The 24675-nt window shown below is 49.3% G+C and overlaps 1 protein-coding gene across 1 annotated transcript; it reads right to left on the bottom strand.

The window, feature by feature from the left end:
* Positions 1 to 2650: 2650 nt before the first annotated feature.
* On the bottom strand, positions 2651 to 22905 carry sspn (sarcospan (Kras oncogene-associated gene)). The gene is made up of 3 exons (XM_078420196.1): positions 22699 to 22905; positions 11227 to 11313; positions 2651 to 3220 (listed from the first exon to the last, which is right to left on the bottom strand). Exons 1-3 carry the CDS (start codon positions 22756 to 22758, stop codon positions 2855 to 2857), a joined length of 513 nt encoding a protein of 170 aa, XP_078276322.1. The 5' UTR covers positions 22759 to 22905; the 3' UTR covers positions 2651 to 2854.
* Between the last annotated feature and the right edge of the window lie 1770 nt (positions 22906 to 24675).

Genomic DNA, 24675 nt, shown 5'->3' with positions numbered 1-24675 from the left:
TAACTGCAGATGCTGGTACAAATCGAAGGTATTTATTCACAAAATGCTGGAGCAACTCAGCAGGTCAGGCAGCATCTCAGGAGAGAACGAATGGGGTCGAGACCCGAAACGTCACCCATTCCTTCTCTCCTGAGATGCTGCCTGACCCGCTGAGTTACTCCAGCATTTGTGTGTATTCCAAGTGGTTTTTGCTGTTTCAGTTAAAGATTCACCTTGTTGAAATGTTTTTGTTTTAAATGGGCACATTGCCCCTGCCCTGTGTGATCATCCCCACTTCTGCACCCCACGGCACTCCCAGTCACTAAATAAATCCCTCGCCGTTTGGAACAAACAGAAATAGACACAGTTATAAACACTCACACCACTCCGGTTTCACTGAGTGGGAGGCAGCTACACTTTCTGACCACCAACTCACTCTCTAAACTCTCTAAACTTGCTCGTTGTGACAAGTCTCCTTGCAATTGACATTCGTGGGATAGTGTTTCTACTGCGTGGGTCGAGATCTTGAAACGTGGGCGTTTAGTTTCAGTCTAGTGGACGCAGCACGGAAGCAGGCCCTTCGACCCATCGAGTCCCCGCCAACCAGCGATCCCCGTACACTAGCACTACACTACACACTAGAAACAAGGTACAATTTTACCAAAGCCAATTAACCTACAAGCCTGTACGTCTTTGGAGTGTGGGAGGAAACCAGAGCACCCGGGGAAAACCCACGCAGGTCACGGGGAGAACGTGCAGACCCCATACAGACGGCACCCGCAGTCAGGATCGAACCCGGGTCTCTGGCGCCGTGAGGCAGCGACTCTACCGCTGCGCCACTGTGCCATGTGTGCATGCGCGGGTGCGTATGTGTATGCGTGTGTGTGTTTACATGCATGTGCGTGTATGTATGTGCGTGCGTGTGTGGGTGCGTGCGTGAGATCCCCAGACTTCTGTCAGGGCACTCAGCAAGATGAAAGGCAGAGATTATTAACACGTATCAAGTTTGCATGTTCTCCATGTGACCGTGTGGGTTTCCTCCAGGTGCTCCAGGTTTCCTCCCACACTCCAAAGACGTGCAGGTTTGTGGGTTAATTGGCTTGTAAACTCGTCCCTCGTGTGTAGGATAGACCTAGTGCATGGGAGATCGTTGGTCAGCACCAGCTTTGGGCCGATGGCCCTATTTCCACGCTCTATCTCTAAACTAAGGGTCCTGACCCAAAACGCCCTCCGTCCATTCCCCACCCCTGTTGCTGCCTGATCCGCTGAGTTCTTCCAGCACTTTGTTTCATGCTCAAGATGCCAACATCCGCAGCTTTTAATAGCCAGCATTTAAACTCCGCATCAGTTAACAACTTACAATTTAATCTTTTACAGACACAAAACGCTGGAGTAACTCAGCTGGGACAGGCAGCATCTCTGGAGAGAAGGAATGGGTGACGTTTAGGGTTGAGATCCTTTGCTTTAACCCAGCATCTGCAGTTCCTTCATACACAAATTAACCTTTTATTTTTTTGTGTGTTTAAAAATCCTCAAGGGGTTTTACTGAGAGCAAAGTGTAGCTTGTTAGTTGCTGCACTGACATACAATAGTATAAAAGGCAGCCTACTGAACACCAACAATAGTGTACATACAGTGCCTGCAAAAATGTCACTCTGTTAGTTTAAAAATCCACAAAGTGCTGGAGTAACCTAGCGGTCAGGCAGCAACTGTGGAGAACATGAACTGATGACCTTTCAGGTCGGGACCCTTCTTCAGTCCCCATCCGAAGCATCGCCTATCCACGTTCTCCAGAGAAAGGCACAAAGTGCTGGAGTAACTCAGCTGGTCAGGGAACATGTCTGGAGAACATGGATAGGCGACTTTTCCAGGTAGGGAACTTTTCATCAGTCCAAAGATACTAGAGGAGCAAGATGGACCACTCCATCGAAAGCGCCCATACTGAAATGTAGGACGCAAACGAGCGTAATGTCCGCCATTTTAGTAAGCAAAACCCACCGTCCGCTCTGCCTCTCGCAGTGTAATCAGTGTTTTGGGGGAACAGTATGTGTGATGATACCATTAAAATACAGAATATATCTCATCTATCAACTCACAGATTTTTGTCATTTTTCTTTTTAAATGTTTCTGCGAGTTTCTGCCGACTAAAATGGTGCCGTGACCTACTACGGTTTTTAGGGTCGAGTGGTCTATCTTGCTCCTCTAGTATCTTTGCTTCAGTCCCAACCCTGAAACGTTGCCCATCCATGACCATGGCTCTCCAGGAATGCTGCCTGACCCGCTGAGTTACTCCAGCTCTTTATGTCTCTCTCTCTCTGTTATCTGCAGTGTTTATGTTTCTACGTGTTCTCCAGGAATGCTGCCTGACCCGCTGAGTTACTCCAGCTCTTTTGTGGGGTTTCCTTCCCGTAAACCAGCATCCACAGTTCCCTTGTGTCCACTTTGCTCTTTGCCTCCTCGCGGCACACGTTCTTGCGTCAGTAACACGCTCCCACGCTGCTCTGCAAGCTCCATCTAGCTTTGAAAGGCTTGTAGGAAGATAACTGCAGATGCTGGTTCAAATTGAAGGTAGACACAGAATGTACAGCGGGTCAGGCGGCATATCAGGAGAGAAGGAAATGGGTGACGTTTCGGGTCGAGACCCTTCTTCAGAGTCTGACACGTCTGAAGATTCGACCCGAAACGTCACCCATTCCTTCTCTCCAGAGATGCTGCCTGACCCGCTGAGTTACTCCAGCATTCTGTGTCTACCAGCTTTGAAAGGCTTGTTAATATTGGGAGTAATTCCTCTCCCACAGGCAATGGGCGCCAGGGTTCAACCTCGGGCTGCAAGCTGAGGCAGACCCACCTTGTGTGGGGGGGGGGGGGGGCTTCTCTAGACCTTCTGCGGCTTTTGAGTGGGACTCTTGAAGGGGTGGAAGTGGAGGCCGGCGAAAAACACCTGGTACCTGTGCCTCCACATCAGGTAGCATCCCAGCAGGCAGACCAGGGCCAGCACCAGGTTGAGGATCAGCTGCAGCAGCAGGTAGAGTTTGAGTGGGCCGGTGACCAGCTCGCAGTCGGACACGTGGCGGTAGAGGAAGATGTGCGCGATCTCATCCTCTGGATCCTGGGTGCAGGCGCAGTGCTCCGGGCCCATACGGCAGCTGAAGCGGCTGATCTGATTGAAATGGTTTCCAGCAAAGGCCGCGGCGGAGACGCTGAGGATCAGGCCCAGGGTGCAGAGCAAGAAGTACACCAGCTATGGGTGGAAAGCACACCGACGTTACTTCATTGCAGCGGATGAGTTTAGTCCAGAGATACATGGATCATCTCACCAAACGTGCCCACGCAAGCATCTAAACCACCTCCCTTGCAACCGGTACCCACGCGAGCGAAACCTGCACGGGATAGCCCAGCTGTTGGCAGTTGTGCAGCAGAAAACAGAAACAGAAACAGAAACAGCGTGGAAACAGGCCCTTCGGCCCACCGAGTCCGCGCCGACCAGCGATCCCCGCACACTAGCACTATCCTACACACACTGGGGACAATTTATAATTATTTAGTTTAGTTTAGTTTAGAGATACAGCGCGGAAACAGGCCCTTCGGCCCACTGAGTCTGTGCCGACCACTGATTCCCCCGCACCCTCCGCACACTTGGGACAATTTACAATTATTTAGTTTAGAGATGCAGCGTGGAAACAGGCCCTTCGGCCTACCGAATCTGTGCCGGCCAGCGATTCCTGCACCCTAGCACTATCCTACACACACTGGGGACAATTCACAATTATTTAGTTTAGTGTAGTGTAGTTTAGTTTAGATTTGAGATACAACATGGAAACAGGCCCTTCGGCCCACCGAATCCGTGCCGACCAGCGATCCCCACACAGTAACACTATCCTACACACACTGGGGACAATTTCACATTTACACCAAGCCAATAAACCTACAAACCTGTACCTCTTTGGAGTGTAGGAGGAAACCCAGAGCTTCCCGGAAAAAACCCACGCGGTCACGGGGAGAACGCACATACTCCGTACACAGAGCACCCGTGGTCAGTATTGAACCCCGGTCTCTGGTGCTGTAAGGCAGCAACTCTACCACTGCACCAGTACTGTTTAATGTTCCTAGCCCCGGGGGGCTGAGCAGCTGACAGGTTGTCATCTGACAGAATCATGGACTGTTCTTGATTAGTAAAGGCATCATAGGTTACAGGGTTAGACGCATAGAGTTATACAGTGTGGACACAGGCCTTTCAGACCAACTTGCCCCCACTGGCCAACATGTCCCAGCTACACTAGTCCCACCCGCCCTCGTTTGGCCCATATCCCACTAAACCTGTCCTATCCACGAACCTGTCTAAATGTTTCTTAACAATTGCTATTGTCCCTGCCTCAACTACGTCCTCCAGCAGCTCATTCCATGCACCCACCACCCTTTGTGTAAAAAAGGTATCACTCAGATTTTTTTAGATTTAGAGATACAGCGCAGAAACAGGCCCTTCGGCCCACCGGGTCCGCGCCGCCCAGCGATCCCCGCACATTAACACTATCCTACACCCACTAGGGACAATTTTTACATTTACCCAGCCAATTAACCTACAAACCTGTACGTCTTTAGAATGTGGGAGGAAGTGTACGTCTTTGGAGTGTGGGAGGAAACCGAAGATCTCGGAGAAAACCCACGCAGGTCACGGGGAGAACGTACAAACTCTGTACAGACAGCATCCGTAGTCGGGATCGAACCCGGGTCTCCGGCGCTGCATTCGCTGTAAGGCAGCAACTCTACCGCTGCGCCACAGTGACCGCCCTCAGGTTCCTATTAAATCTTTTCCCCTTCACCGTAAACCTATGTCCTCTGGTTCTCGATTCCCCTACTTTGGTCAAGAGACTCTGATCTATTCCTCTCATGTTTTTGTCCAACTCTACAAGATCACCCCTCATCCTCCTGCTCTCTAAGGAATAGAGTCCCAGCCTGCTCAACCTCTCCCTATTGCTCAGGCCCTCAGGTCCTGGCAACATCCTTGTAAATATTGACTGCATACTTTCCAGTTTGACAGCATCTTGCTAATAACATGTTGCCCAAAACTGACACAATAGTCTAAATGTGGCCTCACCAATGTCTTATATAATTGCAACATGACCTCAGAACTTCAACACTCAATGCCCAAAGCAGAACATAATGCTCTAAATATGGCTTCACCAATATTTTATATAACTGAAATATGACATCCCAACTTCCACAGTATACTCAATAGTCTGACTGATGGGGCCGAAGTGCCAAAGTGTTTTTGACTACCTGTAATGCCACTTTTGAGAAACTATGTACCTGCACTTCTTGATCCCTCTGATCTACAACACATCGCAGAGACCTACCATTCACTGCGTAGGGCCTGCCCATGTTAGACTTCACAAAATATAACACCTCACGTTTCTCTGTATTAAATTCCATCATCAACCATTCCTCAGCCAAGAGATCAAGATCCTGTTGCAATTTTTGATCAGTTGTTTGAAGATTCATCATCAGTTCACCTATTGTCCCATCTGCTTGCTGACCCAACGTAGACAACATGTTAGCTTGCCGGGCGGCACGGTGGCGCAGCGGTAGAGTTGCTGCCTTCCAGCGCCGGAGACCCAGGTTCGATCCTGACTACGGGTGCTGTCTGTACGATGTTTGTACCTGTGTGGGATTTCTCCGGGATCTCCTGTTTCGTCCCAACACTCCAAAGACGTACAGGTTTGTAGGCTAATTGGCTTGGTATAAATGTAAATTGTCCCTAGTGTGTGCACGATAATGCTTGTGTGCGGGGATCGCTGGTCGGCACGGACTCGGTGGGCCGAAGGGCCTGTTTCCGCGCTGTATCTCTAAACTAAACTAAAACTAAGAGTGTGCGAGGAAACCGGAGCACCCGGAGAAACCCACACAGTCACAGGGAGAACATACAAACTCCATACAGACAGGTTGGAACCCGGGTAGCAACTCTACCGATGTGACATTGTGTTGCCCAAAACTTAGAGATTTGGAATTTAAAAGGCGCTCGGACAGGTACATGGATAGGAAAGGATTAGAGGGGAATGGGTAAACACAGGCAAATGGGAATAGCTTAGATGTGGCATCTTGGTTGGCATGGGCAAGTTGGGTCAAAGGGCCTGTTTCCATGCCTCATGACTCTATAACTTGATGATACCTAATTAACCTGCAAACCTGTACGTCTTTAGAGTGTGGGAGGAAACCGAAGATCTTGGAGAAAACCCACGCAGGCCACGGGGAGAACGTACAAACTCCGTACAGACAGTGCCCGTAGTCAGGATTGAACCCGGCTGTCTAGCGCTGTAAGGTAACAACTCTACCGCTGTGCCACCGTGCCATCCCATTGTATTGATTGGGAATGTTGACACTCTCCTCCGTAAAGCTGCAAAGCTGGTTGTCATCTTCTGTGATGCAGAGCCGAGGAATTTATTGAACAAGGGACTTGGACGGACTTTTGACAGCAGGACATTTGTCAGACTGTGGACTCTGGCATGTGAGTCAGACAATCTAATTAAGTCCATTGAAGGGACACATTGGATTCTGTGCATTTACCTGTTCTATTCCTCTCCTGATTTTGTCCAACTCTATAAGATCACCCCTCATCCTCCTGCTCTCTAAGGAATAGAGTCCCAGCTTGCTCAACCTCTCCCTATTGCTCAGGCCCTCAGGTCCTGGCAACATCCTTGTAAATATTATCTGCACACTTTCCAGTTTGACAGGACAGCATCTTGCTAATTACATGGTGCCCAAAACCGAACATAATAGTCTAAATGAGGCCTCACCAATGTCATATATAACTGCAACATGACCTTCCAACTTCAATACTCAATGCCCAAAGCAGAACATAATGCTCTAAATATGGCTTCACCAATATTTTATATAACTAAAATATGACCTCCCAACTTCTACAGTATACTCAATAGTCTGACTGATGAGGCCAAAAGTGTTTTTGACCACCCTACTACCTACCTGTAATGCCACTTTTGCGAAACTATGTACCTGCACTTCTTGATTCCTCTGATCTACAACACATCGCAGAGACCTACCATTCACTGTGTAGGGCCTGCCCATGTTAGACTTCACAAAATATAACACCTCACATTTTCTCTGCATTAAATTCCATCATCAACCATTCCTCAGCCCTCCAGCGCCAGAGACCCAGGTTCGATCCTGACTACGGGCGCTGTCTGTACGGTGTTTGTACGTTCTCCCCATGACCCGAGTGGGTTTTCTCCGGGATCTCCTGTTTCGTCCCAACACTCCAAAGATGTACAGGTTTGTAGGCTAATTGGCTTGGTATAAATGTAAATTGTCCCTAGTGTGTGCATGATAGTGCTAGTGTATGGAGATTGTTGGTCGGTGCGGACTTGGTGGGCCGAAGGGCCTGTTTCCGCGCTGTATCTCTAAACTAAACTAAACTAAGACTTCCTCCAACCTTTCGATTTCCTTGCTCAAGGTTCCAGTGTTTGCAGTCTCTTATGTCTCTCACTAATACAACCCCTGCCTCATAACATTATAATTGCCCTTAATTAAATTGAAGAGACTGGTTATGATCTGATGATGTTCATCCTCCAACTGCATTTGGAATTCCATCAGAGTGTGGCCACTGTCACCTGGGGGTCTTCCACCTTGAGATCCTGGTTTAATCAACTCTCGCTCCATAAGGCCAAATTTAAAACAGCATTTCCTGGATAGACTCATATTGTACTTCTCTAACCAAAAACTCAACACTTCCCCTCTCTCTCTATCCCTCCCCCACCCAAGTTGCACCAGCTTCTCAATTCCACCCAACAAACAGTTTACAATGGCCTGTTTCCATTATCATCGTTACTTTTTTGCATGTCTTTCGTTCATTGTTCTTTATCTCTCCAGATCACCGTCTATATCTTTCGCTTCCCTCATCCCCAACCAGTCCGAAGAAGGGTCTCAACCCAAAATGTCACCCATTCCTTCTCTCCAGAGATGCTGCCTGTCCCGCTGAGTTACTCCTGCTTTTTTGTGTCTATCTTCGGTATAAACCTGCATCTGCAGTTACTTCGTACACAAATCCTTCTATTACATTACAATACAATACAATATATCTTTATTGTCATTGTACAGGGGTACAACTACCTTTGTTAGTTTTGCTCATCCAATCAATATATAGGTTAAGGTATCACAAAATGCTGGAGTAACTCAGCAGGTCGGGCAGCATCTAGGAGAGAGGGAATGGGTGACGTTTCGGGTCGAGACCGTTCTTCAGACTTCCTACACAATATATAGGTTAAGGTCTCCGTGACAATTGCAGCATGCCCCTGATCTGTTGCCATTTGTAATCTGAACTTGCATATACTACAGCAACACTTAAAAACATTTAATATAAAAACAGTTAAAGGCAGGTATTATATCCCCATTTAAAACCACGTTCTAGAACCTTTAGAAACACATATTATATCACCATTTAAAGCACTAGAACATTTAAAAGCAAGTATTACCACAATATTTAAAAGCAAGTACGATAACAACGTTTAAAAGCAAGTACTGTAACAAAGTATAAAAGCAAGTACTGTAGCAAGGGGGTGGCACAGTGGTGCAGCGGTAGAGTTGCTGCATTATAGTGCCAGGGACCCGGGTTTGATCCCGACTAAGGGTGCATGCCTATACGGAGTTTGTACGTTCTCCCCATGACCGCGTGCGTTTTCTCCGAGATCTTCTTCGATTTCCTCCCACATTCTAAAGACGTACAGATTTGTAGGTAAATTGGCTTGGTATAAATGTAAATTGTCCCTAGTGTGTGTAGGATAGTGTTAGTGTGCGGGGATCGCTGGTCGGCATGGACTCGGTGGGCCAAAGGGCCTGTTTCCATGCTGTATCTCTAAACTAAACGAAATTTACAAAAGCCAATTAACCTGCAAACCTGCACTTTTTTGGAGTGTGCGAGGAAACCGGAGCACCCGGTGAAAACCCACACAGTCACAGGGAGAACATACAAACTCCATACAGACAGCACCTGTAGTCAGGGTTGAACCTGGGTAGCAACTCTGTGACATTGTGTTGCTCAAAACTCAGAGATTTGGAATTTAAAAGATGCTCGGACAGGTACATGGATAGGAAAGGATTAGAGGGGAATGGGTAAACACAGGCAAATGGGAATAGCTTAGATGTGGCATCTTGGTTGGCATGGGCAAGTTGGGTCAAAGGGCCTGTTTCCATGCCTCATGACTCTATAACTTGATGATACACTTATAGCCAGCTAATTAACCTACAAACCTGTACGTCTTTGGAGTGTGGGAGGAAACCGAAGATCTTAGAGAAAACCCACGCAGGTCACAGGCAGAACGTACAAACTCCGTACAGACACCCGGGTCTCCAGCGCTGAAAGGCAGCAACTCTACCGCTGCGCCACCGTGCCGCCCCTTAACAGTAGCCACCTTATTAATACATTTACCCAAGAAATATAGGCTATGATAATCTGTCAGTGATAATAACCAAATATTTTAGATGCTCGCAGAAATTTAACAGAGGTGTTATGTGATGAAATAAATGATTTTACTGGCAGTGTTAATTGCCCGTTGAAGTCTCCAATATCTTAGCTTTCTTAGCTTTCTTTCCAATTTAGTTAACAAGATCGGCACAGTGATAGAGTGGCTGCCTTACGCGCCTTGGTATAAATGTAAACATTGTCCCTAGTGTAGGATAGTGCTAGTGCTTGGGGATCACTGGTCAGCATGGACTCGGTGGGCTGAAGGGCCTGTATCTTCCACGCGGTATCTTCACTTTTTGTTTAGTTTGTTGTCACGTGTACCGAGGTACAGTGAAAAGTTGCGTTCGATTAGGGGTGCCAACTATCTCACTCCCAAATACAGGACAAGATGACGTCACCGCCCCGCGCCCCACTAATGGTGGCTGCCCGGGCCGGGAGGCGGGTTGCTAGGCAACCTCCGTTAGGCGGCGCCCGGGCCTCCGGACCTAGACTGTCCGGAGCTAAAATGTCGGAAACCTAGAGTGTCGGGACCTAAACTGTCGGGACCTACAGCGTCGGGGCCTAAAGCGTCCGGGCCTACAGCGTCCGAGCCTACAGTGTCCGGGCCTACAGTGTCCCCCGGGCCTAATACGGGACAAGGGCTGTCCTGTATGGGACAAACCAATTTAGACCAAAATACGGGATGTCCCGACTAATACGGGACAGTTGGCAACCCTCCCTGCGATCCATTCAGCGGAAAGACTACACATGATTACAACACCCGTTGTCATGACTACACATGACTACACCCGTTTACAGTGTGTAGCATTGTTAAAGTAAGAAATGTTGCTGTAGGAGAAGAGGTTTAAGAGTGTGGAGCGATTGTAACATGTGATTGTAGATCTGCTTCTGCAGCAAATAGTCACCTGGGTTGGGCGCCATCTTGGAAGCAAGCAGTTATCAACCAGGTACGTAGGAAGGAACTGCAGATGCTGCTTTAAACTGAAGATAGACACAAAATGGTGGAGCAACTCAGCGGGCCAGGCAGTATCGCTGGAGAGAAGTAATGGGTGGTGTTTTGGGTCAAGAACCTTCTTCAGACTCTCAACCCGAAACGTCACCCATCCCTTCTCTCCAGAGATGCTGCCAGTCCTGCTGAGTTACTCCAGCTTTTTGTGTCTATCTCATGTTTGTAGGATAATTGGCTTGGTATGAATGTAAATTGTCCTTGGTACGTGTAGGATAGTATTTATGTGCGGGGATGGCTGGTCGACGTGGACTCGGTGGGCCAAAGCTGTTTCTGCGCTGTTTCTAGGGTTGCCAACTGTCCCGTATTATCCGGGACATATTTTGGGCTAAATTGGTTTGTCCCGTACCCTTGTCCCGTATTAGGCCCGGGGGGCGCTGTAGGCCCGGATACTGTAGCTCGGGGGCCACTGTAGGCCCGGACACTGTAGGTTCGGAGGCCTGGGCGTCGCCTAACGGAAGTTGCGTAGCAACCCACCTCCCGGCCCGGGCAGCCGCCATTGATGGAGCAGGAGCACGTGGCCGCTGGCTGGGTGAGGTCATGTGGGGCGGTGACGTCACCTTTTGTCCCTTATTTGGGAGTGAGAAAGTTGGCAACCCTAGCTGCATCTCTCAACTAAATTAAACTCAGGTTCCTATTAAATCTTTCCCCCCCCCCATCACCTTAAACCGAGACCCTTCTTTAGACCAGGGTTAACTGTTGTCACAGAGCCCTGGGTGCGTGCTGAATAGTTTGACTTGATACCAAAACCACGCCAGGTATCCATTACCTTCACTATAAACTGGCAAACCGTCTTCTCATCGATCTCGTACGTGATGCAGAATATGTACAGCCCAAGCAATGCCGCCAAGCAGATCTGCAAAATAAAAATTAACCCGTCAACTATTGAGTAAGTCATTTTTTTTAAGGAGGTGTATTAAACAGCCTCTTCCTCTTTCCCAGCTAAATATTAAGTTTAGAATTGGGAGGCACGGTGGCGCGGCGGTAGAGCTGCTGCCTCACAGCGCCAGAGGCCCGGGTTCGATCCCGAACACAGGTGCTGTCTGTGTGGAGTTTGCACGTTCTCCCCGTGACCTGCGTGGGTTTTCTTCCTCCCACACTCCAAAGACGTACAGGTTGGTAGGTTAATTGGCTTGGTATCAATGTAAAAACTGTCCCCAGTGTGTGTAGGATAGTGTTAATGTGCGGGGATCGCTGGTCGGTGCAGTCTCAGTAGGCCAAAGGGCCTGTTTCCGCGCTGTATCTCTAAACTGAACAAAACTAAATAAATATCAACACTTTACATGTGTCAAGGATTTACTCTGCTTCCATTATGTAGATTGGGAGACCGATATTTCTAAAGGACGGGCCCTTCAGCCCAGTCACCCAGTCCACGCCGACCATCGATCACCCACTCACACTAGTTCCACGTTAATCCCAATTTTTACATGGGTCCCCCACACACCAGGGGCAATTTCCAGAGGGCCAACTACAAACTACACACCCGAGCGTCTTTGAAGTGTGTGAGGAAACCGGAGCACCCGGAGGAAACCCACGCAGGTCACGGGGAGAACGTGCAAGCTCCACACACAGACAGCACCCGAGGTCAGGGTGGAACATCATAGACCCACACTCCTGACATTTGGGCACCCGGTACAGAGGGGGGAGGGTCGGGAAGGAGGGAGGAGGGGGAGGGGAGGGGGTCTCCCTGTTGGTCTGCTCCCGGGCCTGGCCAAGATGGCCATTCGCGGGTCCAGGCAGCGGGTAGTCGACGGTCACACAGCTGTAGAGGGGTTGCCCGCCCCTTTTCCGGGCCTACGTCCGTGCCCGCATGTCCCTGGAGAGGTGGCAAGAACAGGAAAGCAGACTATTACCTGAATGGTGGCCGATTAGGAGATGCAACGAGACCTGGGTGTCGTGGTACACCAGTCATTGAAAGTAGGCATGCAGGTGCAGCAGGCAGTGAAGAAAGCGAATGGTATGTTGGCATTCATAGCGAGGGGATTTGAGTATAGGAGCAGGGAGGTTCTGGTGCAGTTGTACAGGGTATTGGTGAGACCACACCTGGAGTATTGCGTACAGTTTTGGTCTCCTAATCTGAGGAAAGACATTCTTGCCATAGAGGGAGTACAGAGAAGGTTCACCAGATTGATTCCTGGGATGGCAGGACTTTCATATGAAGAAAGATTGGATAGACTCGGCTTGTACTCGCTGGAATTTAGAAGATTGAGGGGGGATCTTATAGAAACTTACAAAATTCTTAAGGGGTTGGACAGGCTAGATACAGAAAGATTGTTCCCGATGTTGGGGAAGTCCAGAACAAGGGGTCACAGTTTAAGGATAAGGGGGAAGTCTTTTTGGACCGAGATGAGAACGTTTTTTTTCACACAGAGAGTGGTGAATCTGTGGAATTCTCTGCCACAGAGGGTAGTTGAGGCCAGTTCATTGGCTATATTTAAGAGGGAGTTAGATGTGGTCCTTGTGGCTAAAGGGATCAGGGGGTATGGAGAGAAGGCAGGTACAGGATACTGAGTTGGATGATCAGCCATGATCATATTGAATGGCGGTGCAGGCTCGAAGGGCCGAATGGCCTCCTCCTGCACCTATTGTCTATTGTCTATTGTCCATGGCTGGAGGCCTTCCGTGAGCGCTGGTCGCCACGGGAGGTCGAGTGCATCATTGACAAAGTTGGCGGTATATTAATTTGATAACTGCTTTGTTTGTAAACTGCCAATATAGGCTGCCTTTGATCGTGTTACGTTTGTATGTTTTGTTATGGACAATGGACAATAGACAATAGACAATAGGTGCAGGAGGAGGCCATTCGGTCCTTCGAGCCAGCACCGCCATTCAATGTGATCATGGCTGATCATCCACAATCAGTATCCCGTTCCTGCCCACTCCCCATTGTTTTCTGAATAAAAGTATTTGTGTGTATATTTTAAAAAAGAGGTCAGGATGGAACCCGTGTCTCCGGCACTGTGAGGCAGCAGCTCTACCCGCTGCACCACTGTGCTGTGTTGCTAATCTACAGAGACATTTTTCTGCAATGAAATGAAATCTGCCTAATACATCAATAGTGGCCTTTGTAGAATGTTTGGGTCAGTCTACGCACATCCTTCAGGCAATTTGGATGCATGCGTTTTGGATCAGAACCATTCTTCAGACTGAGGAATAATCTTGACCCTAAACGTCACCCATTCCTTCTCGCCAGAGATGCTGCCTGTCCCGCTGAGTTACTTCGGTTTAAACCAGCATCTGTAGCTCCTTCCTACACACGTACATACTCAACGTGGTTGCCAGAATAACCTATATATATATATAACTAAAACACTCATCTTGTCTGTATGCATGTTCCCGAAATACTGCCCACACGGTACACGATAGCACAACAATTTTAGGCCCACCTTACTCACCATTCGCCTGCGGTGTGCAGTATCACGTTTCGTTATATTTTAAAAGTAATTCACTTTATAAACTTTAATAAATGCGCTCCCACTTGCCGGGCCCCGGTATCCACGCGCCTGCGCAGTTCAGGGAGGGCTGCCGGGCCCAGCGGCTGCACGCCTGCGCAGCAGCGCCGGAACAACCGGTGCCCATCCCGCCCTGACCTTCCTCCAGTGGTGCAGTGGCATCAGCCGTAGCATGCAGCACATAATCCGCCAACATTTCCACCACCTCCAACGGGACCCCACCACTGGCCACATCTTCCCATCCCCTCCCCTCTCTGCGTTCCGCAGAGACCGTTCCCTCCGTAACTCCCTGGTCCACTCGTCCCTTCCTACGCAAACCACCCCATCCCCGAGTACTTTCCCCTGCAACCGCACGAGATGCATCACCTGTCCCTTTGCCTCCCCCCTCAACTCCATCCAAGGACCCAAACAGTCTTTCCAGGTGAGGCAGAGGTTCACCTGCACCTCCTCCAACCTCATCTATTGCATCCGCTGCTCCAGATGTCAACTTCTCTACATCGGTGAAACCAAGCGCAGGCTCGGCGATCGTTTCGCTCAACACCTTCGCTCAGTCCGCCTTAACAAACCTGATCTCCCGGTGGCTCAGCACTTCAACTCCCCCTCCGACTCCCAGTCTGACCTTTCTGTCCTGGGCCTCCTCCATTGTCAGAGTGAGGCCTAGTGCAAATTGGAGGAACAGCACCTCATATTTCACTTGGGTAGTTTACACCCCAGCGGTATGAACATTGACTTCTCTAATTTCAGATAGTCCCTGCTTTCCCTCTCTATCCCCTCCCCTTCCCAGTTCTCCCACTAGTCTTCCTGTCTCCCACTACATCCTATCTTTGTCCCGCCCCCTCCCCTGACATCAGTCTGAAGAAGGGTCTCGACCCGAAACGTCACCCATTCCTTCTCTCCAGAGATGCTGCCTGACCTGCTGAGTTACTCCAGCTTTTTGTGTCTACCTAGGATAATGTTAGTGTGCGGGGATCTCTGGTCGGCGTGGACTCGGTGGGCCGAAGGGCCTGTTTCCACGGTGTGTCTCTAACCTAAATGCTGGAGTAACTCAGCAGGACAGGCAGCATCTCTGGACAGAAGCAATGGGTGATGTTTCGGGTTGAGACCCTACTTCAGACTGAGGGTCAGGGAGAGGGAAACTGGAGGTCTGGAAGGGGACAAAGGGAATGTAAGGTGTGAAAATGACAGATCAAGGAAATGGAGAAGGGTCTGGAGAAGGGGCACGACCTGAAACGTAGGAGGGAACTGCAGATGCTGATTTACACCGAAGATAAACACGAAATGCTGGAGTAACTCAGCAGGTCAGGCAGCATCTCAGGAGAGAAGGAATGGGTGACATTTCGGGTCGAGATCCTTCTTCAGACTGATGTCAGGGGCGAGGGAGATACATCGATAAGGAAGTGCAAGGTGTGAAAACAGGCCAACGGGAATGGAGATCAAGGAACATGTAGAATAGTTCATTGTTAGCTGGGAGTTAGCGGCTTTTTAAAATCTCTGTTCAAACCAAACAGAAATAGAAAGTAGTCGGAGACAGTTAGACTGGTGGGACAACTGGGAAGGGGGAGGGGATGGAGAGAGAGAGGGAAAGTCAAGGGTTACTTGAAGTTGGAGAAGTCAATGTTCGTACCGCTGGTGTGTAAGCTGACCAAGCGACCATGGCCGGGTTAGTACTGCAGATAATTCGCAGGGATCTCCAGGCTACGTACTTTAGTATTCCCTTCGTGAGGCCCCTTACAAAGAGCCTGCGTTGGAAGTGAAAGTTGGCAATGCCTTAAGTTATGAAGTGCAAACCAACCCCTCGGGCTCTGTGTTCTCCGCCTGCAGGCTGCTGGCAAGGGCGAGACTGTTTTGCAAATCTAAAGCCCGGCCCAGAGGGAAGGTTTCATGGTTAAGTGGAAGGAAATGGTGCAAGATGGAAATGGTTTAATGTTTGCTGTCAGAATGTGGTGGGGGAGGGGGAGAGGGAGGGGGGAGGGGGAGAGGGGGGGGGGGTCACTGGTGAGAACCCACCCATGAATGTCATTGAAACGGTGGAAGAAACCTTCACCATCAACACTACCTCAGAGGTTTAATGTGAGCGAGCCAGTGGCTGATGCCCACCATATCAGCACTGCACTGCACAGCACCACAGCACAGCACCACAGCACAGCACTGCACAGCACTGCACAGCACTGCACAGCACTGCACAGCACTGCACAGCACAGCACCACAGCACAGCAAGGCACAGCACAGCACAGCACAGCACCACAGCACCACAGCACAGCACAGCACAGCACTGCACAGCACCACACAGCACAGCACTGGAACTGGTCCTTCGGCCCACAATGTCCATGCCAGACATGATGCCAACTGACCTCAACTTCTAGTTTAGTTTAGTTTAGAGATACCGTGCAGAAACAGGCCCTTCGGCCCACCGACCAGCGATTCCCCCCGCAGTAACACTGCCCTGCACACTAGGGATAATGTACAATTATATCGAAGCCCAATTAACCGACAAACCTGCACGTCTTTGGAGTGTGGCAGGAAACCCGAGCACCCGGAGATGACCCACGCGGGCACTGGCAGAACGTACCATCTCCGTACAGTCAGGATGTAACCCAAGTCTGTAAGGCAGCGACTCTACCGCTGCGCCACTGTGCAAAGATGCTGCCTGACCCGCTGAGTTACTCCAGCACTTTGTCCTTATCCGCGGTGAAAACCAGCATCTGCAGTTCCTTCCCACACAACGAACAGCTCAACATTGGAATACAATACTGCGAACAAACACCCCTTTTAAGGCAAGCAATATATCACCTGCCTTATCGCAGCCCAGCAGATTGGCATTGATTTTGGACAGCCCAGTGTCCCACAGTGATGTAGACTCTGCTACTGAGGGTCTGCTACTCTGTATGGACCAGACTCTGCCCCTGAGTTTACCCTCACTGTATTCTGCGGCGGGGGAGCAATTGAACCCAGTCCCGTGAAATCTTCAGTCACAGAGCCGGGGGAACTGGCCCTTCGGCCCATCGAGTTCATGACAACCATCAAATATGGTTATTTAACCCACATTCCCGTGAATTCTCCACCTGAACTGCGGCCAACACTCCGGGCAGTTGACCGAGCCAATATTTTGTGCTGACATTTTTTGGGGGATGTGGGAGGAATAATCTCCGGAGCAAAACCCACCCGACCACACTGGGAGAACGTGCAAACTCCACTCCGACGGCATTGAAAGCAAGCAGCAAACTCTGCCAACTGCAGCACTCTGCAATCAATCAATCAATCAATCAATCAATCAAGAGAAATCGCCTGACCCAGCCGGACATCGCCAACCCGGAGTTAATTGTTTTGCAAATGAGAGCAACACAAAAAAAACAAAGGTCTATCTGCCTTTGACGACTGAACGTTACAATTTTAGTCATGACCAGTTCAGAGCTGTTATGTGTAAGAAGGAACTGCAGACGCTGCTTTGTACCGAAGACAGACACAAAGTGCTGAAGTAACTCAGCAGGTCAGGCCACACCGCTGGAGAAAAAAAGCATGGGCGATGTTTCGCATCGAGACCCATCTTCAGCTTCATGTTTAGGGTCGGGACCCTTCTTCAGACTTTCCGAACAAGGCTCCCCATCCGGAACATCATCCGTCCTTTTTCTCCAGAGATGCTGAGTTCCTCCAAAACCTTGTGTCCACCCTCGGTACGATATTGTAGTGTGTCCTCTAACGGACTATGAAACACAAATGAATTATCCTTGTCCCCTGCTAAACAGAATTAGAATAACATTTGTTGCCGTAATTTTATTTTGTATTTGAAATATTTCAGTCTCCCAATGCCGTTAATGTAAATCATTATCGAGAGAGGTATATTTTGGCTTGTACTTTGTACAAGCCAAATATTCCAAGTCAGTCTTCACAGACAGTAAATCTAGAAATTGGATTGGACACGCAGATATAGTTCACTCCTCATTGTGAAACATCGTTCCAGGCTCACATTTAGCATGAAAACCCGCCTGTGCAAACTTGGAACACTCGATAGAGCGAAGGTAGACACAAAATGCTAGTAGACACACAATGCTGGAGTAACTCAGCGGGTTACTCCGCATCTCTGGAGAGCGGTTCCCAGGCCCCCACTCCCTCATCTTTACCATGGATGTCCAGTCACTCTACACTTCCATCCCCCACAAGGACAGCCCTCCGTTTCTTCCTCGACCGTAGAACCAGCCAATCTCCACCTACTAACACTCTCCTCCGCCTAGCAGAGCTGGTTCTTAAACAAATTCGTGGTTACCAGCATGTTGTGTTTACCTTTGATTTAAACAAGCATCTGCAGTTTTTTTTAGATTTTCCTACACACAATACTGGAGTAACTCAGCGGGACAGGCAGCATCTCTGGAGAGAAGGAATGGGTGACGTTTCGGGTCGAGACCCTTCCTCAGTCTGAAGAAGGGACTCGACCCGAAACGTCGCCCATTCCTTCTCTCCAGAGATGCTGCCTGACCCGCTGAGTTACTCCAGTATTGTGTGTCTACCTTCGATTTTAACCAGCATCTGCAGTTTCTTTCCTACACTCTATGGAGCGATCCTCATTTTCAACAGCAGTCTACACGAGCAAGGGCACCTCACACAATATATCTGATCACCTATATATTATTTGCTGAATTATATATTGCCTATATATTAAATATATTATTATAATATTATATGTTATTTACATTACTACCTATATTTCATTTGTCGGATCACAGTTTAGTTTACCCACAATATCCCACACACTAAACATCCAAAATGTTTAGAGTTTACTTTAGATTTTAGACTTTAGAGATACAGCGCGGAAACAGGCCCTTCGGCCCACCGAGTCCATGCAAGACCATTGATCACCCCTGTACAGCAACACTATCCTACACACACTAGGGACAATTTTACAATTTTTACCGAAGGCAATTAACCTACGTCTTTGGAGTGTGGGAGAAAACCGGAGCACCCGGAGAAAACCCACGCACGTCACACAGAGAGCGTACAAACTCCATACAGACAGCACCCGTAATCAGGATCGAACCCAGGTCTCTGGCGCTGTGAGGCAGCAACTCTACTGCTGCACCACAAAGTGAGTTTAGGATGGAGCACATACAATAAAATCATTGCAATTTTCGAGTGAAAGATTTCCAATGTACACATGCCAAAGCAATTTAGAGTGCCTCATTCGACCACTGAGCAAAAACCTGTTCACTTCCTCTTCCTAAGCTGGCTAATTTAACATTCATTAATCAACACAGTTTAGAAACATAGAAAATAGGTGCAGGAGTAGGCCATTCGGCCCTTCGAGCCATTCAATGTGATCATGGCTGATCATCCAGAATCAGTTCCCGATTTCTCCTCATATCCCGTGATTCCGTTAGCCCTAAGAGCTAAATCTAACTCTCTCTTTTTGTTTTAAAAACTATTTGGAGGAAATGATGCCAGAATTTAATTGAACCATGGTCACATATGGTTGGCCTTTACCGTTTTGAATTGCTAAAAGCGTGTAAGGACTCAATTAGTAAAGTGGAAAACTGCAGGCCAGGCAGCATCTGTGGGAGGGAATAGACAGACTACGTTTCGGGTCAAGGTTCTGAAGAAGGGTCCCGGCCCAAACGCCGTCACTCCATTCCTTCTGCAGGTGCTGCCTGGCCCACTGAGTTCCTCCAGCACTTTGTTTTCTGCTCAAGATTCCATCAATCTGCATTCTCTTGTGCCTCTGTTGTACTGGGGCGAGGGATTGTCTAATGCAGGATGTTTTTTTTAAGTCGGTGAAAGTAAGCGAGAGTGTACACCAAAGAGAGACATATTGTCAGAAACATCACCAGTGGTGACCAGAATGTCCTCCTGAACTACAGGGAGAAGTTGAACAGATACAAGGAGAAGTTGAACGGACTTGGATCATTTATTCTTGAACGTCGGAGATTGCAGGTAGACCTGATAGAAGTACATAAAATTGTGAAGATGATTTAGTTTAGAGACGCAACGCGGAAACAGGCCCTTCGGCCCACCGAGTCCGCGCCGACCAGTAATCCCCACACACGAGCACTATCCTACACACACTAGGGACAATTTACAATTATACCAGGCCAATTAGCCTCGGAGTGTGGATGGAAACCGGAGCACCCGGGGAAAACCCACGCGGGTCACGGGGAGAACGTACAAACGTACAGACAGCACCCGTGGTCAGGATGGAACCCGGGTCTCTGGCGCTGTGAGGCAGCAACTCTACCGCTGTGCCACCCTAACAGACAGAACTTTTTTTCCCCAGGGTAGAAATGTCAAAGGCTAGAGCTCGCAGCTTTAAGGTGAGAGGGGCAAAGTTTAAAGGAGATGCGAGGGTATGTTTTTTTTTTAAACTAAGGGCAGTGGGTGCCTGGAACAAGCTGCCAGGAGTGGTGGTGAAGGTAAAATAGTGGTGTACAAGAGACTTGTAGATAGGCATATGGATATGTAGGGAGACGAGGGATATGGATTATGTGCAGGCAAATTAAATGTTTTGGCATCATGTTTGGCACTGACATTGTGGGCCAATGGGCCTGTTCCTGTCCTGTTCCTGCGCTGGACTGTTCCATGAATCGAGCTGAGAGGGGACAAAGTTTAAATCTGGTGGTGAATCTGTGGAACTCATTGCCACAGAGGGCTGTGGAGGCCAAGTCAGTGGACATTTTTAAGGCAGAGATAGATAAATTCTTGATTAGAACGGGTGTCAGAGGTTATGGGGAGAAGGCAGGAGAATGGGGTTGAGAGGGAAAGATAGATCGGCCGTGATTGAATAGCGGAGGAGACTTGATGGGCCGAATGGCCTAATTCTGCTCCTATCACTAATGTACATGAATTTAAAGGAAATGTAGGGGGCAAGTTGTTTTACACAGATGGCGTGGGCGCCTGGAACGTGCCCGGCACGGTAGTGGAGCTGCTGCCTCACAGCGCCAGAGACCCCGGTTCGATCCTGGCTACGGGTTCTGTCTGTACGGAGTTTGTACGTTCTCACTGCGACCGTGTGTGTTGTTGTCTCCGGGTGTTCCGGTTTCCAGAGATGTCCAGAGATGTCCAGATTTTGTAGGCTAATTGGCTTCGGTTGAATTGCAAAATTGTCCCCGGTGTGTCGGATAGTGGTTTAGTGTACGAGGGTCGCTGGCCGGCGTGGACTCGGTGGGCAGAAGGGCCTGTTTCTACGCTGTCTGTATCTCTAAGCTCGAAGAAGGGTCTGGACCTGAAACGTCACCCGTCCCTTCTCTCCAGAGATGCTGCCTGACCCGCTGAGTCTGTTTCTGCGCTGTGTCTCTAAACTAAACTAAACTATCTTCCTGAGATGAGAAAACATTTCTTCACACAGAGAGTGGTGAGTCTGTGGAATTCTCTGCCACAGAAGGTAGTTGAGGCCAGTTCATTGGCTATATTTAAGAGGGAGTTAGATGTGGCCCTTGTGGCTAAAGGGATCAGGGGGTGTGGAGAGAAGGCAGGTACGGGATACTGAGTTGGATGATCAGCCATGATCATATTGAATGGCGGTGCAGGCTCGAAGGGCCGAATGGCCTACGCCTGCACCTATTTTCTATGTTTCTATGTTTCCTAAGTTTATATTTTGTGTCTACCTTGAGCTGGAATGAGTTTAACCTGGCTGTTCATGCCGTGCTCAGCAGGGGTATTATGGGCCGAAGGGCCTGTTCCTATGCTGTACTGTTTTCCATGTTCTGCGACCCTCATCCTTGACTTGGCGTGTTGGTGTTTGAGTGTGGGACTCTCTCGCTCAGTGTTACACCTTGTCCCAAGAGAGCGCTCACAATGGAGCCCCTTGTCCACGGGCAAGCGACGTTGGATGGAACTAACTCAACTTTTGTGTTCAATGGGTGAGAAGTCCTTTGCCAAATGCAAACGTTACCTCTCGGCAAATGTGCACACAAGGGAGGGGGGGGGGGGGTTCAGCAACCTTGCTTGGAAAATCTGTTGGCTTGCATGGGAGGCAGAGTTGAGACAGACAGAGAGAAAACTTCAGCAACCTTGCTTGGAAAATCTGTTGGCTTGCATGGGAGGCAGAGTTTGGAAAGACAGACAGAGAGAAAACTTCCTATAACTGTGGATGCTGGTACAAATCGAAGGTATTTATTCACAAAATGCATGGAGTAACTCAGCAGGTCAGGCAGCATCTCAGGAGAGAGGGAATGGCAGCATCTCAGGAGAGGTCAGGCAGCATCTCAGGAGAGAAGACCCTTCTAGGGTCTCGACCCGAAACGTCGCCCATTCCTTCTCTCCTGAGATGCTGCCTGACCTGCTGAGTTACTCTAGCATTTTGTGATACCGTCGATTTGTACCAGCATCTGCAGTTATTTTCCTACCAGACTCAGGAACGGCTTCATCCTCTGCTACCAGGCTTAGTACGCAACAAAAGCTTTTCACTGTACCTCCAAACAATACTAACTATGAAGTAAAGAAAGTCTTGCACTGTTTTTTTATATATGTCTCGTACATATTTTTTCTAAATTCCTTCTCTCCTGAGATGCTGCCTGACCTGCTGAGATACTCCAGCACTTTGTGAATAAAAACTTCAGCAACCTTGCTTGCTTGGATAATCTGTTTGTTGTCTTGCATGCGAGGCAACGTTGGGGAAAGACTAACAGAGAGATAAAACTTCAGCAACCTTGCTTGCTTGGATAATCTGTTTGTTGTCTTGCATGCGAGGCAGAGTTGGGGAAAGACAGACAGAGAGAAAACTTCAGCAACTTTGCTTGCTTGGATAATCTGTTGTATGGGAGGCAACGTTGGGGGGAAAGACAGACAGAGATAAAACATTGGCTTACAACGATGCCGGCCCAGTAAGGGGTGTCTCTGGTCGGCAGGGAGGAGCTGAGTGTTGTCATGATGAAGGCCAGCACGGTGACCGTGATTCCCAGCAGTAGTTGTGTCAGGGCGACGAGCAGTGGGAAGCGGCAGCCCCAGCACTTGTGCGGCTCGGGCTCGGTCTCGGTCTTGGTCTTGGTCTTGGCGTCCTCCTGCCCCACGACCACCGCCGCCGCCCCGGCCCCGGCCCCGGCCCCGCCGCCACCTTCCTTGCCCCGATCCTCCCCGCCGCTCGGCTGCACCACTCCCATGCTGTCCGCTCGCTGGGGCTGCTGCTGCTGCTGCTGCTGCTGCTGCTGGGGGTGGGGGGTAGTGGTGTGGTAGAGTCAGGGTGGGGTGGGAGAGGGAGAGGGAGAGGGAGGCGCTCTCACAGCGTCTGCACAAATATGGAAAGCATTTGCAATGGTCCCACATATAGATCCTCTGCGGGGGGGGGGGGGGGGGGGGGGTTACGAGGGGGACTCTCGAACGCCACAGAAAACACACACACACACACACACACACAGCACTCCCACAGCTGTAGCTTCACAGGTTCACAAGTTACAGGAGTAGAATTAGGCCACTCGGCCCATCGAGTCCACTCCAGTCTGAAGAAGGGTCTCGACCCGAAACGTCACCCATTCCTTCTCTCCTGAGATGCCGCCTGACCCGCTGAGTTACTCCAGCATTTTTGTGAATAAATACCTTCCATTTGTACCAGCATCTGCAGTTATTTTCTTATTCAATCGTGGAGTTTAGGTTGAGGGGGGACCTCATGATTGCATGGCTGCACCTATTGTCTATTGTCTATCTCTCCATCCTAACCCCATTCTCCGGCCTTCTCCCCATAACCACTGACACCCGCACTAATCAAGAATCTGTCCATCTCTGCCTTAAAAAATATCCACTGACTTGTCCTCCACGGCCCTCTGTGGCAGTGAGTTTCACAGATTAACTACCCTCTGACTAAAGAAGTCCCTCCTCACCTCCTTTCTAAAAGAGCGCCCTTTAATTCTGAGGCTGTGCCCTCTGGTCCTAGACTCTCCCACCATCCTCTCCACATCCACTCTATCTGTGCCTTTCATTGTTCTGTAAGTTTCGATGAGGTCCCCCCTCAACCTTCTAAACTCCAGGTCGATTATTGCCTCCTGTACCCGAGGCACAGTGAAAAGCTGTGCATTGCATGCTCCAAAAACCAGATCAGATAATAATACACATCAATGCAAATCAAGTCAAACTCAAGTACAACAGGTAGAGCAAAGGGGAAGATGTGGAGTGCAGAATATACACTGATCAGCCAAAATATTATGACCTGATGAGCCAAAACATTACGACCACCTGCCTAATATGCTGTTGGTCCTCCGTGTGCAGCCCCATACGCAGCAGGGTGCGATGCACTGTGTATTGTGACACATTCCTCCCGTGACCACCATTAACATTTTCTGTGACCTGTGCCACAGTCGACCTCCTGTCGGTTCGGACCAGACGGGATAGCCTTCGTTGCCCTCGCGCATCGATCAGCCTTGGGCGCCCAACACCCTGTCTGTCGCCGGTTTGTGGTTTGTCCCTCCTCGGACCACTGTCGGTAGATACTCACCACTGCTGACCGGGAGCACCCCACAAGCCTTGCCGTTTCAGAGATGCTCTGACCCAGTCGTCTGGCCATAACAACTTGGCCCTTGTCAAAGTCGCTCAGGTCTTTACTCCTGCCCATTTCTCCTGCATCCAACACATCAACTTCAAGAACTGACTGTTCACTTGCTGTCTAATATATCCCACCCCTTGACAGGTGCCATTGTGACAAGATAATCAATGTTATTCACTTCGCCTGTCAGTGGTCATAATGTTTTGGCTGATCGGTGTAATTCTCAGCATTGTAGATCATCAGTTCCAGAGACAAAGTCCAATGTCCGCAATGGGGTAGAGGTGAATCGGACAGTGCCCTGGCTTATGCAAGG

Source organism: Rhinoraja longicauda, chromosome 23 (assembly GCF_053455715.1).
Source record: "Rhinoraja longicauda isolate Sanriku21f chromosome 23, sRhiLon1.1, whole genome shotgun sequence".
Classification (NCBI taxonomy): Eukaryota; Metazoa; Chordata; class Chondrichthyes; order Rajiformes; family Arhynchobatidae; genus Rhinoraja; species Rhinoraja longicauda.
This window is presented reverse-complemented; position numbering and strand designations above follow the sequence as displayed.